The following is a 14,626-nucleotide window of genomic DNA, read 5'->3' on the forward strand; positions in this document are numbered from 1 at the left end:
AAACTTTCACAAAAGTCATCATTTAATGTATTTTTACGATTTCCGAATTAAAATTAATAAAAACCGGACGACGAATTAAATATTTATTTTTAAAAACATTTTTCTTTGTTGATTTTAATCGTATTTTCTTTTGCTCAGGAATATAGAACATTGCACCTTTTCAGAATTACAAATTTAATTTTTAATTTGAAGCTAGCAACAATCCTTAATAATTTAACATGGTGTTACTAACATTGAATTATATTAGGAATGCAAGGGTATACAAACTTCGGATTGCCGAAGTTAACTTCCTTTCTTGTTTAGTTTAGGTCCCATAAAAACACCTCTTTTCCTTCATATACCAATAATGCCCAATCTCAAACATTCTATCTTTGATTAATTTCATTAAATTGATCAAAAAATGTTGTCTAGCTTTTTCTAAAAGGTTAGCTAGCGATTTCCAGCTTGCAGGAAGTCCTATTTCCCTGTTCGCAATAAAAACAAAAAGCATTTTCTCTTGTATTTAAATAACTATTCCTTGATTGCTATGAGTATACTATTTCATAATTTTAAATTAAGTCGGGTTGGAAGTCCACTGAGAAGGAACAAAATAAAGACCGATTCCGAAGCCACAAAGAAACCAAATTTATAACCCAACAACAGCCACTGTGACTGTGACTGTGACTGGGACACAATCAGAAAGACACAGAAAGTGGTGTACGAGAAATGAAAAGTTGAAAACCTATAAAAATTTAAATTGATTGTTCAATTAATCTTCACAAAACTTGACAACAACGGCCGAGTGTGTTTGCTTATACTTTTGCAGTGGGTGACCAGAACATCGAGACAGTTGAAATATTTAAAATTGTGCTTGGCAATTTTAGTGAAAGATTCTTCGTTCATTCGTATTATAGTGGCAATCCAAACTGCTAACAGTGTCAGGAACTCTCTTAAAAACTACTAGTACAAGCGAAACCCGCTGCACAATGCAACACGCATTCAGAATCCCGCCAATAACAAAAGACTAAAGACAAGTTACATAAAACCAGTTACATAAAAGAGCCCAAAACGGGCCAGGAAACAGAAAGAGGGACCCGCAAAGAAAACCCCTTTGCACCTCTCGGTCGGACAATGCAATAATATTTTTCATAATTTTTCCCAGTCGCTTCTCTCATTTTTCGGTTGGTTGTTAACCTACAGTCAATTAATGTCCCATAATTTTCGGCTTCATATGGGAACGGTCGGAGGAGGGAGCGGCAACGGTACCTAGCCCGACTTTCTGAACTTGTCATAAGATTTCTTCGTCTTTTAATTGCTAATAGGTATTTTGATCGTTCTGACCGGGCGAGGGCTCAGTTGTTTAATCAATGTGAAATGCCGCCTCGGCGGAACGCGTCAAATGAAAACCGATACCGAAGGCGATCCTTGGCGTTGGTTTAACGATCCGTCCCCCCGATGCCCTGGCCCGGCCACCGGCAGCTAATTTCCATGTCTGAGTTTTGGTTCCATCTGGATTGGCGGCTCGTCGGGGCTTCCCTACGGCTGCCTCCGCGCCCGGCGTCATTAACATTTCGAGATTTAATCATCAAACATGGCGCAGCCCCCGATCCGCTCAGCTCGGCTCGGATCGGCTGGGATCGCCTGGTGGTAATGATGGCATGTTCTGTCTTTTGTTTGGCTGCTTGTCGTACATGCGCTTTTATCGGCATTTAAAATAATCTATAAACGGTTCGTGGGCGAGAGGGCCTGCCGGGCGATGGGGGATTCCGTCAGCCTGGGGCGCCACGAGGAAAGTCGGCTTAGAACAGTTCGGTGGCAAGTCAAGGGGCGGTAATCGGAGATATCCTGATCGTAAATGTCGAGATCAAAGTATTGCATAAAATCGCGAGAGGACGTAATTAATAAAAGTAAGTTTGGAACCCTGGGGGAACGGTTGTCCGAATTTAATATATGCATTTGGAACATTGTTTTGTGATATATGAGTACACATGATAGGGAATATCAAATAATTTAAACACTATGGTCAAATTGAATGGTTGCATATTCTCACCTAAGGTGTGAATTGCGTTTACTTGTTGGTTTTTCTTTTTTCTTTGACTAATATATATTTTTGTTTTTCTTGATTTTGGCGACCTTGTTAAGTTTATTTTCCATTCTACTATTCTGGAATCCATACTTGAACGTGAGTTCTTTAAGTCTTCAACATAAGGACAGTGAGGCTTGGCGTATTCTGCTCTTGGGCAACCCTTCCTAATCCGTGGCGAAGACATACAGCGCTTTCATTGATTTCAATTTGCTTGCGTTGCGGCGCCATATTTCAATTTCTGACCGACGCACATTTACAAGCCATAGCATGTGTCTCCAACTCTGAGGCCCGACCATCCGAGCGACCATCTCTTTCACGGGCTGCATCTCCCTCTCTTTCCTGCTCGGATGTGTGAGGCCGAAGGGATCCGGGGCCGGCGGAGGACTGTGGACAGACAGCTTAATTGATGAACAAAGGCGTTTGGGCCAAAAGTTCTGCGTTGTTCAAGAGATAGCCCACCGATGTCTGGGTCCTGGACAGTCTTTTGCCGAGCTCCAAGTCGAGGACTTGCAGAAGTCGTACAAAATATTTAACACCCGCTGAGCGTATTTATGGGAGAATGAACCTGTGTGTCCTACTCGCCTCGTCATCGTTGCCATCCCCACTCCCATTCCCAGTCCTCCGCCCCAACCTCGACCCCATCCTCATCGTCCATGGCTGGGCTCCACCATTTTGTCTTAGACGAAGCCAATATGTGTGCACAGGAGCGCTGTCAGGCAGTTGGAAGATGAATCTGTTGCTAGAACACTAAGAGAACCCGTTGGAATTTATGAAATGATCGAATTAATAAACCTCATTAGTGGTCCATGTTATTTAATCATATTACGAATTGTACTATAATGTGTAGAAAAATTTAATTTTTTGGGAATGTCCACATTATACTGTTTATAATCTCCGTTTTTGACAGGTTCAAGGTGCTTGTCCCTAATAAATATATTTTTTAAAGAACATTCATATTTGTTAGCCAACTGCCCGGCTAATAGAGCCGCCACCGACTGGAGGAATCCTTGTCCATGCTCCTCCTTCCCCTCCTTACAGGTGTGTGTATCTTTCTCGCTCCCACTCCTGGAAGATTTGCAATTCCGATTGGCGCGACGTCTGCTCCTGCTCCTGGTGATTAGTTGTTGGGTCCGCGTCCGCCCGCCTGCTGTCTCGCTCTTCCGGCGGACAGCCCTCTCTGTCTAGTCCGCAGTGGGACTTCTATGGCCGCGTTTAACCTTCTTTTTATTGCACACACGATGCAATTATTTGTTTTATTAACTGTTGAACATGTTTTCTCCGCGCACAGTGCACCATGTTTTCCCACTGATATATAAGTCGCTTCCAAATTGTAAATTGCAAATTTTATTAATTTCTGCCCATGGGAAACTTGTTCTTCGGCGATCGCACTCCGTGTGGGGTTCTCCTCGGCTTATTCTCTTGGGCTGAACAATTTCCAATAAGGAGTGCTGTGGGTTGGTCGCTAATAAACCTTTTAAGGTTCCTGTGCCGAGGAGGAAATTGATGGTAATTGTCGAATAGGTGGGCCTACGCCACAGATATAGTGGATACCTTGGAAATTATCCGGGTATAACAATTTCTTCTAAAGGTTTTTACCTCACCAGCAAATACACATCGTGCACCACACTCAGGCAAGGGAAATGGCAATTTTTCATCGGTTAAGCTCGAAACAGGTTGATTTACATAAGAGGCAAACCGAAAAATTTATTCTCCCATCGCCCCCACGAACAACAGATGAAGGGGTGCGGGACGGGTAGCGAAGTCAACAACATTAGCATGAACTCGGCCAAAAGATTAATCAGCTAAGCAATCATAATAAAAGGCTAAGCGCACTTCTGCGACACTTTGATAAATATCGAATCAAAGTAATGCGTCAAAATAATTAATCATGATTAAACGGAGGTCAGCGGCGTGGGCGGGGGTGTTAGCCAGTGTTAATGATCAATAAATGAGGCAGCAGGGGAGAACGGGAGAACAAGTGCTTGCCATCGCACGCCATCCTCGAATTAGTGCCCGCTGGACAGCCGAAGTAAGAGAAAGGCGCCTGCTCACACATCACCCCATCATGACCTAAACACTCCTGCCAAAAAGTCACATAATCGGGGAAATCAAATGCAAATGTAATAAATCCGTGTGAATGGGGTGGGTCTGCGACACCCCGATTTGTATTTATTTACTTTATATTCGACGCATAATTTAAGGTCCTGCCAAACGAAATCCTCCCGAAGTCAATTTATATTCAAAGCCTCCCCCAGTTTCCTTGCGTGGGAACTTTAGCATGCGGTTTCGCATCAGTCAGTGTGTCAGTTGAACGGGGAAATTCAAACCCTTTTTCACCATTTTCCCCAACTTTCCGGAGCTTTCCATCCGGTTCTGAATTCCACTTGTTGTGTGCAAGTAACTTAGTTGAATCTTCTTTCTTGACTCTTACCGAATTACAATTACAATTTACAAATTAAGCAGGTTAAATACTTACGTATGGCTTGTCTTTGACTATACAAATAGTTGGCATGGGTCTTTAACGCAATTACAATGCGAGGAAACTTTAAATTTTACACAGCTTCATTTATTTGACTTTAGAGGGAGTTGTACCCTTACATTCCGAGGCTCCTACTCTTTATCACAGTCTTGTTTGTTTATGCGAAATTTAATCAAACTCGGTGTTAAGCAGTGATTACTCACATAGGCCCCAAGGGTGACATTTCATGGCGTTTACCACGTGCGACCGCCGTGAGCTAGGCCGCTGGGTGGAGTGGGTGGCTTCGCCGCAACCCTTAATTGCGCGTGTAATCAGTTGGCCAAGGGGGTTGGCTGCCACCAAGGGGAAGAGAAGAATGGGGGAGGGCGGCCTAATGCTCTGTAAATGCAACTAAACAGCTTGTGTAACGCTTTTCGACAAAGAGTGCCGGGGGATTGACTTCGGGGCGATGTAAAGTGGCGTTGATGATGTGATTCCGATTTGATTTGATTTGATTAGATTGCATTGCATTAGCGGAAGATTGATGGAGCATATGTCAAATAACACGTAAAATGAAAAGATTAGTTGCATTTTTTGCCTCGACATTTATTGTACTAATAGATTTGCTATCGCAATTTGTCGTTGTCAGATTTCAATATAAACAAACATTATTAAGCGTTGTTAAATTAAAATTAAAAATTTGTAAGCCCTTGCAGAGGATTTAGTTATTTCAGCCAGAAGTTTGCAAGGTAGTGAAGGAGACGTTTATTATGCCCATATATTATGTTAATTATTGATCAGCATCCCTAGACCAGCCATGTTCGTCCGTCTGTCCGCTTCTACGCAATGTTTTAAAAATTAATTTATACTCTATTAAAACCATTATTTTAAATTCATACAAATTTTCGAAAAAAGTATGTTTATGGGTCCTGCACTAACAGAAACATCCCCATAATTCCATTTCCATTTGATTTAAAAATTTTTACATTTTTGTGGTTTTCCCAATAATTTAGAATTTCTTAGAAAAATTGTTGTTTTTACGGGTTGTTTTTGAAATTGTTTTATGCCTGTTCTAAAGAGTTTCGGTTTGTCCATCATAACGTCTCCTGAATTCACTTTTCACTCTCCTTTTGGGAATAAATGCACAAGTTTATTAGACTGTTGTATTATTACTTAAAAAACGCGTCGAATAATACCTGCCCTGGTAAAAATATTGTCCTCAAAAAGCGATTTTGGGGGACATCTGAAAATTAAAATTTTATTTTGCTTGTCAGTTTGTCCCAAAACGTTATTTTAGATTTTATTTATAGTATGTTTTTTTAAAGTTAACAACAAATTATACCTAAATAATGCATCGCCATATCTTCTGCTGTAACTTTTAAATAAAGCCCAAGAATCTCCATGCCAAAATTCTAGTTCTTACAGTTTGTGACGAGTTTGGTAGAATGTGCGTTCCTCATGCCGCGCTGCATCGCACCGCTTTAGTGTGCGCGTGCCTTCAAGCTCTTCAGAGATCATAATACTGGTGGTTGACAAATGTATACTGGTCCTGTCGACAAATATTTTACATTACTTAACTATTTATTTTTACATTAAAAAACACATTCATGGCGTAAACGTAATTATTCTAAATAAATTTTAAACAATTTTGATAGTGTGGTATTTTTTTTTGAAAATTGTCATTCACCAAGAAGTGAAAGCAGAAAAGTCGTTGCTTAAATTAAGATGTTGGTAGTTAGTTTATAATAAGGCAGAGGCGCAACAATATTATATGGTAATTTATGCTTTTAATGCCTCGGGAGTTTTTAAAATCTTGAGACGGAAAACCCTTGTATTAAAATATTTTTCCCATCTGGTAGCTCTACAAAGATAACACGGCGCTGCCACTTTATTTTGGGTTATGTCTTTACTTATGGATCTGTGCCACACTTAGTTCTGCATCGAAATCAAAATTACACTTAAAAGAATTTTTTCATGAATTAGATCTATACTTTTCCAATAGAGATATTGTCCAATTGCGGTCCGAGGCAAGAAATTCCTGGGTGATCCTTGACGTTTCGATTCGGCAAGGCAGTGTCGTCTGCGCATGTGGCCAGAAGCAAGCCTGCTTTATTAGGAAACGCCAAACGCCGACGAAATCTTCCTTATCGTCGAGTAAAACAACCGGATGTGCTTGCTCGGGAAATGGCATCCATCACGCTTTTTACACCCATGATTCCACTAAGAAATATTCTTTTAAATGTTTTAGAGAACGTGGGTAGCTAGCTTTTCGGTCAATACGACTCGAAACGGTTCTCTGATTTGGCATTGAGTTAAACACGAGAACAAGGAATCGGATTCATTTTTTAGGCAAAGCTTTGGCGATTCTGCTATCATTTTTAAAATAAATCTTGTGTTCTTACATGTTGAGTCGGTAACGCATCCGGGGAAAGAGTCGGACCTACGCGATGTATCATCGAATTTCTCTTCGGCTCGACGATATGAGCTTTTGTCGACTAGATCTTGATCTCATATATCTGCGACAAAGTGATCGATTCAACCTTACCTTCTATAACCTCTGATTTTAGAAGAGCGTGGAGTGGATTGGCCGGGCAAACAGCTCAAAAGCGTCGTCAGGAGAACACCACATTGAGGTTAACAAGCCGGTTGACTGCTTTTTTAAGTTCTGCGCACACTGTGGCGGTGCGGTGCGGCGCGGCATCTCGCTGTTTTCACCGCGTACAGAAGTTTGCATTTATGGTAACCGCATTGTCCGACGAAGGGCGTTACCGCGTGAATGCTGGAAGAAGCATTCAAGCGTTTGCTGCGCAGATATTTTGTATTCTCACAATCTCCGGCTGTTATAGACATTCGTAGGGGCATAAGCTTAAAAACGAAAACAAATTGAATGGAATAGAATTGACAATTTTTGAATTCCAAGAAAAAAGAAGAGAAAGAAGTCGATTATGAAATCGAATGTATCGATTACAGAAATTCGCCCAAACGATTTCACTGAGTGAGTTCCTCAAGCGGCGTAGCGCGGCTCAGCGTCGTGCCGCCACGCGATGCACCGCCCCAGTGTGCGGGCAAGTCTTAATTTTACTATCAGTGGGAACAAACAAAGCTGAGTTTAGGACTTTTTGAGATGGGCAGAATTTAAAAGTTATATTAATTTTTACATAAGGAAACTAAGGGGCTGTGAATTAACAGCAATGTAAACATTTTCTTAACTTTGCTGTAGAAAGTCGCTGGATCGCGCGAATATGGTGAAAAGGGAACACTGCTTTTAGGGAGAGGAGCGCCCTCTACGAAATGCTGACGGAGTGAAGAATTCCACTTTCACGCTGATGTGTTACGTTGGGGCTATCTCCGTCTTACGTTTGCTGACACTACGTTTCTCTCGTCGTAAGAACGCCGCAAAAATAGCGATATGTCACATAAAAAAGTATCGCAAATGTATTTTTATTCAAAAAAATATTTTTATATTTTTCCCATCACTAATAAATAACACTGAATCGAGGTCCCCGAAATTCGCTCCTTGAAAAATACACAAGAACTGGCGTAATGCAACGAGTGAGTGGTTGACAGTTAACCAGATGCACAGACCATCCTTATTTACCCAAATTAACATCCCAGGGCATCGACTCCTTCTTCAAGCGGCTGCCCGCGAAGCCGAAACAGGCGGAAGACAAAAACGGGGAGACGCCGTCGAAGGCGCCAAAACGCAGAAAGGCCTTAATCATATCCAGCGACGAGGAAGAGGGTGCCGCCAGTCCGCCGGAGACCAAGAAACGCAAGGCCTCCAGCCAGGACGTTGTGGTGTCGACCACACCGGAACCGGATGCAAAGAAGTCCAGGAACGGGCAGAAACCGGCGCCCTCGAAGCTGAAAAGGCACGTGGATCCTTCAGAGCTCTTCGGGGGCGAAACCAAGCGGGTGGTGGTGCCCAAACCGAAGACCAAGGCGGTTCTCGAATTCGAAAATGAAGACATAGACAGGAGTTTAATGAAAGTCGATCTGGAGGAGAGTGTAAAGGAGGAGAAGGTTTCACCACCTCGCAGGAGCTCTCCGTCCCCTAAAAGTGCCAAGAAAATCAGTCCGGAACCGGCCAAACCCAAGCCCCCCAAATCCAAAGCCACCACTCCGCGTGTGAAGAAGGAGAAGCCGGCAGCAGATCTGGAATCCAGCGTCATAACCGACGAAGAGCGTCACGAACGGAAGCGCATGACCGCCGTGCTCTATCAGAAGTACAAGAACCGCAGTGCCTGCCTTAATCCTGGAAGCAAAGAAATCCCCAAGGGCGCCAAAGATTGCCTCAGCGGATTGACCTTTGTAGTCACCGGTGTCCTGGAGTCGATGGAGCGCGAGGAGGCAGAGGCTGTGATCAAAGAGTACGGCGGAAGGGTGATGACCGTGGTGGGTAAGAAACTTAAGTACCTTGTCGTAGGTGAAGAGGCGGGACCAAAGAAACTAGCTGTGGCTGAAGAACTGAATATACCCATTTTGAGCGAGGATGGCCTGTTCGACCTAATCAGGGAGAAATCCGGGCTTTCTAAACAGATTAAGGAGGAGAAGAAGAGCCCCAAAACGGAGCATAGCTTCAAGGAAAAGGAGGTCAAGGCTTCTAGCAAGTCCAAAGTTAAGGAGGAAAAAAAAGACACAAAATCAAAAAGTAGTGACAAGCATGATGCCCCAAAACATAAAATCAAGGAAGAACACACTCACTCCAGGGTAAAGAAGGAAGAACATGATGATGTGCCAGCTGTGACCCTGAAAGTAAAGAAGGAGCCTAGCTCGCAGGAACAGAAGGCTCTGGTGGCAAGGGCAGCCGAACCGAAGGTCCAGGATGTGGTCGGCATGGCCTGGGTGGACAAACACAAGCCCATGAACATCAAGGAAATCGTTGGCCAGGCAGGAGCCGCCAGCAACGTGACAAAGTAAGTGACTAAAAGCTGAAAAAACGGAAAAAATCCTTTATTAGGCCATGAATAACCAAGCAATAAATACACTAGTCGGCATAAGTATTTTGACAAAACAAAAGTTTAATATACTCATAATTTGAACTTACTTCTTCTAAAACTTTGACATCAATGGAAAGGTAATTTAAATGCCGTTTGAATGATACAACACCCCCCATTTAGTTCTTACTGATAAGGAGAACTTTGTGTGAAAATCTAGTCTTTAACATTTTTTCCTCGCCTTGAAAACTTATTTCTTTTTATTTTTTTTATTCAAAAACTTTTTTAAACAAACAAACTAGTAGTAACTGCCAAACTAAATTTTCAAAAAAAATTTTTCTTATATTTGTATGATTAGAATCGTATATTAAAAGACATGAATTAACTATGTTTACATGGATAGCGGTGTCACTACCTACCTCTAGGCGTCGCTCGGTTTACCAGTGTCAGCCACGCCAGTACAAGTGGACTGGATACATCCATGATCACATGTCTATTTTGAAATGGTGAACGTACCATGTATCTCATAGTAGAGAACAATACTTTTTCCGATTTTTATTAACAAAGATTTGATCTAACGTCTTAAGCAGTACCTCATCGCGAGTGTTATTAAATAGGGTTCAATTCGCACGCAACGAGCACTGAACAACAATTTGAGTGCTATTTATTTACTAATTTAGCTCTCTTTTCACAGGCTGATGAACTGGTTGTCCAAGTGGTATGTGAACCATGACGGAAATAAGAAGCCCCAACGACCCAATCCTTGGGCCAAAAACGACGATGGAAGCTTTTACAAGGCGGCCTTGCTATCAGGACCCCCTGGAATCGGAAAGACCACTACCGCGACTCTGGTGGTGAAAGAATTGGGCTTCGATGCTGTGGAGTTCAACGCCTCCGACACCCGGAGCAAGCGCTTGCTTAAAGACGAAGTATCCACCCTTCTGAGTAACAAGTCCCTCTCCGGCTACTTTAGCGGCCAAGGGCAGGCGGTCTCCCGCAAGCACGTGCTCATTATGGACGAGGTGGATGGCATGGCCGGAAACGAGGATCGCGGTGGGATGCAGGAGCTGATTGCCTTGATTAAGGATAGCTCCATCCCGATCATTTGCATGTGTAATGATCGCAACCACCCGAAAATTCGATCGCTGGTCAACTATTGCTACGATCTGCGTTTTCAGAGGCCGCGTCTCGAGCAGATCAAGGGAAAAATCATGAGCATCTGCTTTAAGGAGAAGGTGAAGATATCGCCAGCAAAAGTGGAGGAGATCATAGCAGCCACCAACAACGACATTCGGCAATCGATCAACCACATTGCCCTGCTAAGCGCCAAGGAAGATACTTCCGCCAAATCAGGGCATCAAGTGGCTAGCAAGGATCTAAAGTTAGGACCCTGGGAAGTGGTTCGGAAAGTCTTTACGGCAGATGAGCACAAGCAAATGTCCCTGGCCGACAAGAGCGACCTATTTTTCCACGACTACAGTCTGGCACCGCTCTTTGTACAGCAAAACTACCTCCAGGTCACACCACAGGGAAACAAGTAAGTTGACAGATAACTTGCCGATGGCTTTTTTATTCACCATCTCCGCTTCTTACAGAAAGGATGTTTTAGCGAAGGTTGCGGCCACGGCAGATGCTCTCAGCTTGGGCGACCTTATCGACAAGCGCATTCGTGCGAACTCGGCCTGGAGTCTGCTACCCACTCAAGCCTTTTTCAGCTCCGTGTTGCCCGGCGAGCATATGTGCGGCCACTTTACTGGACAGATAAACTTTCCCGGGTGGCTAGGCAAGAATTCAAAATCTGGGAAACGGGCCAGACTTGCCCAGGAACTACACGATCATACTAGAGTCTGCACCTCTGGATCAAGGCTATCCGTGAGGCTGGATTATGCCCCGTATCTGCTGGGTAACATTGCTCGACCGCTCGCAAAAGATGGACAGGAGGGTGTCTCTGCAGCACTTGAGGTAATGAAGGATTACCACCTGCTCCGCGAGGATCTAGACTCGCTGGTCGAGCTTACTTCCTGGCCGGGAAAAAAGTCACCCTTGGATGCAGTGGATGGGAGAGTGAAGGCAGCCCTAACTCGATCCTACAACAAGGAAGTTTTGGCATATTCCTATTCCGCTCAAGCTGGTATCAAAAAAAAGAAAGCGGAGGCTAGTGGAGGTGACGAGGATTACTTGGACATTGGTCCAGAAGAGGAAGACGGAGCTGGAGGTCATGTTTCTTCAGAAGACGACGAAGATAAAGACAACCTTGAACTAGATGGCTTGATCAAAGCCAAAAAGAAGACCAGTACTTCCAAATCTGCTGGTGGTGCCAAAAAAGCAGCATCTTCCGCGGCATCAAAACCAAAGGCCAAGGCAAAGAAGTAAAGGGATATATGATTTTTTAAATTGCTCCATTTATTTTTTTGTAATATTCTCACTAATGGTCGGCGCAGGCGGTCCGTTGTTTATACTGTTGAAAATATCCAATATGTATCAATAAAAATCTTAATTTTCAAGGATTGTTAATCATTTAATCAAAATTTCGTAAATTAAAGAATCGAATTTAATAGGTAACATTTTAGAAAGTAGTTTCATTGCTTATAATCGTGTTAAGTTTTGAGTTACTTAGTTATAAAAGAATGATTTGTCAGTTAATGGGCTTTATCTTTTATCTTTCTGTTGTTGGTGAGGATCCTATTATAATGAAGCACTAGGATTAACAAAAAATTTACGAAAGAATTTTTCAAAAATCATTTTTCGCATATTTTTTATGATTTTTTTAAATTGACAATGTCGGGAAGAATTTGCATAAAAAAGGAAAAAGTAGCTCAAGTGCTTATTACTAAAGAATTTAAAAAAATCATACAAAATATAACTAAAATGATTTTTGATAAATTCTTTTTGCAGTTTTTATATATTTTGTTTAAACAAACTTTTTGCATCAAATAATTTAAATTTTCAAGAAGAAAAAATTTAAAAATTAGACTTTTACACAAAAGTACTGAAGAGTACTGAATGGGATAAGAAAATTAGTGCATCATTCGAACAGAATTTAAATAACCTTTCCATTAATGACAAAAGTTAAGCGGAGCAAGATCAAGTTATGAGTATATTTCACTTTTATTTTGTGAAAATACTTTTGAACACCCCTGTATAGTTATATTTAAATCTTCAAACCAGTATCCAAACGCAAGCTGAGACTGAGAAATCCAAAATTGGTTAAACTCCATTTCAGAGTATTAATAAAAGCTTAAATTTAAAATGTGGTTTTTGTACGCTACGATAGTTTAATAGCATTTCAGTTTCGGCATATGTAGCATTTGAGTTTCGTAAAGTTACACCTCAAATTTAGAATTATCTGAGTTTTTCTTGCGTTTATTTGTATTTTTTTTACAAAATAACATTATTTACTTTCATAACTGTGGTCCAAAAAATATTACAATATTTATACTTTTAAAAAATATCGATGGTCGCTGTACAGTACCGATAACGCCCAGTCATCGATAGTGCATCGGACAGGCATCGATGTATCTGCACCTCTACCCCTAGTAGCGCCAAAGTATCTGTGAGTTTTTTCCCCGAAGTCAGCGCGAACGGACTGCACGTACGGAGGCAGCGGGCAATGCAGCAAAGATTGCTGGAAAATTCAGAGGACAGCATGTGCGGGAAACTCCAACCGAGCGAATAACTGCGAGGGTGCGCGCTCCACCCGATTGCTTCAAGTGTATCAGCCGCGGAAAGTGAACCGATTCGTGGGTTTTTCGCACTGAAAAATTCTCGGCTTACGCGCGCCTGTGTGTGAGAGTGTGTATCTGCGTCCGTGTAAAGGGCGCAGCTCGGCGAAAAACAACACCCAGAAAAAGGGGCCATTACAGCCTGCCGTCGCGCTCCTAATTAAATTGGAATTAATTGTAGTTCAAAGCGTCGAACTCAACGGGCTTTCTTCTTTTTGCGCAACTCGCTGCGCTGAAAATTCAATAAGCACGTAAATTCCAGCACACACACGACCCCAGCCGCGCACGCACACCGACACAACGCTGCTAAGCTGGGCGACGGAAAGAGAAGGCAAGTGTAGACTTTGCTCCCCCTCCCTCACCCGCTCACCCGCTCCCGCTCCCACGCCCCCACCCTCCCCGTTCATGCGCCCGCCCATTGTTGTTGCTGTTGGGCCAGGCACAAGGACACGCACACAGCCTCCCAGCGCACGCATACATACATCGTGCGACAAAGAGCCAGGGTTTTTCGGCCGTCTTCCTCTTCCTTTTCGGTAAACAGGTGCCGCGCCTTGTGCCGTTACTTTGCACTCGGGGGCTTCGTGCTCCGTGTTTTGGCAACACATGTTTACCCATTCAACACTCGCAGTGTGGGCCCGAACGTCACTGAAGCCCGAGAGGGTGGGGAGGGGGTTGTGAATAGAAGATTAGGAGTTACGGGGTGCCACCTGCACTGCCCCTTGTCCTTAAAGGTGTTCCAAATATTCACTCAAAGCGAATAGTTACCTTTTTGGTGTACATCTCCACCTGGAAAATAGTTATCTCTTAACAGCGGCTAAGATGTAGGTTTGTTTTGAAATGTAGCTGCCATCACATCTCGCCCACGTCCTTCTATCTTCCTATCGCCCGCTCTCGCATCTCCGCGCACACAACGCTACGAATTCAGGTCATTGCATTTGTTTGACTTGCCACCGACGCCCCCCCCCTGCCAGCGCCCCTCGTTCGCTCTCGTCCTGCGTGTGGATGCTGATTTTCAATGGGTTTCCCTTTCGATTTACTCCGAAGTCTGCTAAAAGGCAGCTTTTGTTGTTTTCCGCCTTATTGGGCTCCTCAGTTTTATCGCCTCATGAAGTCAGCGCATTTTCGAGGTCCGCACCTCGTGTCTCTATTTGCATAGTGACGAAACCCACAAATCTTGCTCTGCAAGAGAACGAAAACTAAGCACAGACCCTTATCGGCAGAGGGAAAACGTTGGTGATAACGAAGAACCAGGAATACTGCTACTCGGTACACATAACGGTTGTGTATCTGTATCTAGACTGCAGCAGCAACAGCCAGAAATTGAATAGATAAACGTTTAGGACAGGACAGTCAGACAGAACAGTCCTAGTAATTCATGTTGGCTTTTGGAATGCATTTTGAAAGCCATTACCATTAGTTGGGCCTTTCTCCACTAAGGATAAGG

At 43.1% G+C, this 14,626-nt stretch overlaps 1 protein-coding gene across 1 annotated transcript; it reads left to right on the plus strand.

Moving 5' to 3' along the window:
• The first annotated feature begins 7,953 nt into the window (after positions 1–7,953).
• LOC108032929 (replication factor C subunit 1) lies at positions 7,954–11,964 on the plus strand. The gene is made up of 4 exons (XM_017106999.3): positions 7,954–8,075; positions 8,139–9,439; positions 10,155–10,997; positions 11,056–11,964. Exons 1-4 carry the CDS (start codon positions 8,067–8,069, stop codon positions 11,831–11,833), a joined length of 2,931 nt encoding a protein of 976 aa, XP_016962488.2. The 5' UTR covers positions 7,954–8,066; the 3' UTR covers positions 11,834–11,964.
• The last annotated feature ends 2,662 nt before the right edge of the window (positions 11,965–14,626 follow it).

The sequence above is a fragment of the Drosophila biarmipes genome, chromosome 3R (assembly GCF_025231255.1).
Source record: "Drosophila biarmipes strain raj3 chromosome 3R, RU_DBia_V1.1, whole genome shotgun sequence".
Classification (NCBI taxonomy): domain Eukaryota; kingdom Metazoa; phylum Arthropoda; class Insecta; order Diptera; family Drosophilidae; genus Drosophila; species Drosophila biarmipes.

What these genes read in the sequence shown, in the direction of transcription:
- LOC108032929 (XM_017106999.3), top strand. An exon ending in GCCGCCAGCAACGTGACAAA is followed by an intron (nt 9,440 to 10,154) that starts GTAAGTGACTAA and finishes CTCTTTTCACAG; the next exon opens with GCTGATGAACTGGTTGTCCA. An exon ending in GTCACACCACAGGGAAACAA is followed by an intron (nt 10,998 to 11,055) that starts GTAAGTTGACAG and finishes CGCTTCTTACAG; the next exon opens with AAAGGATGTTTTAGCGAAGG.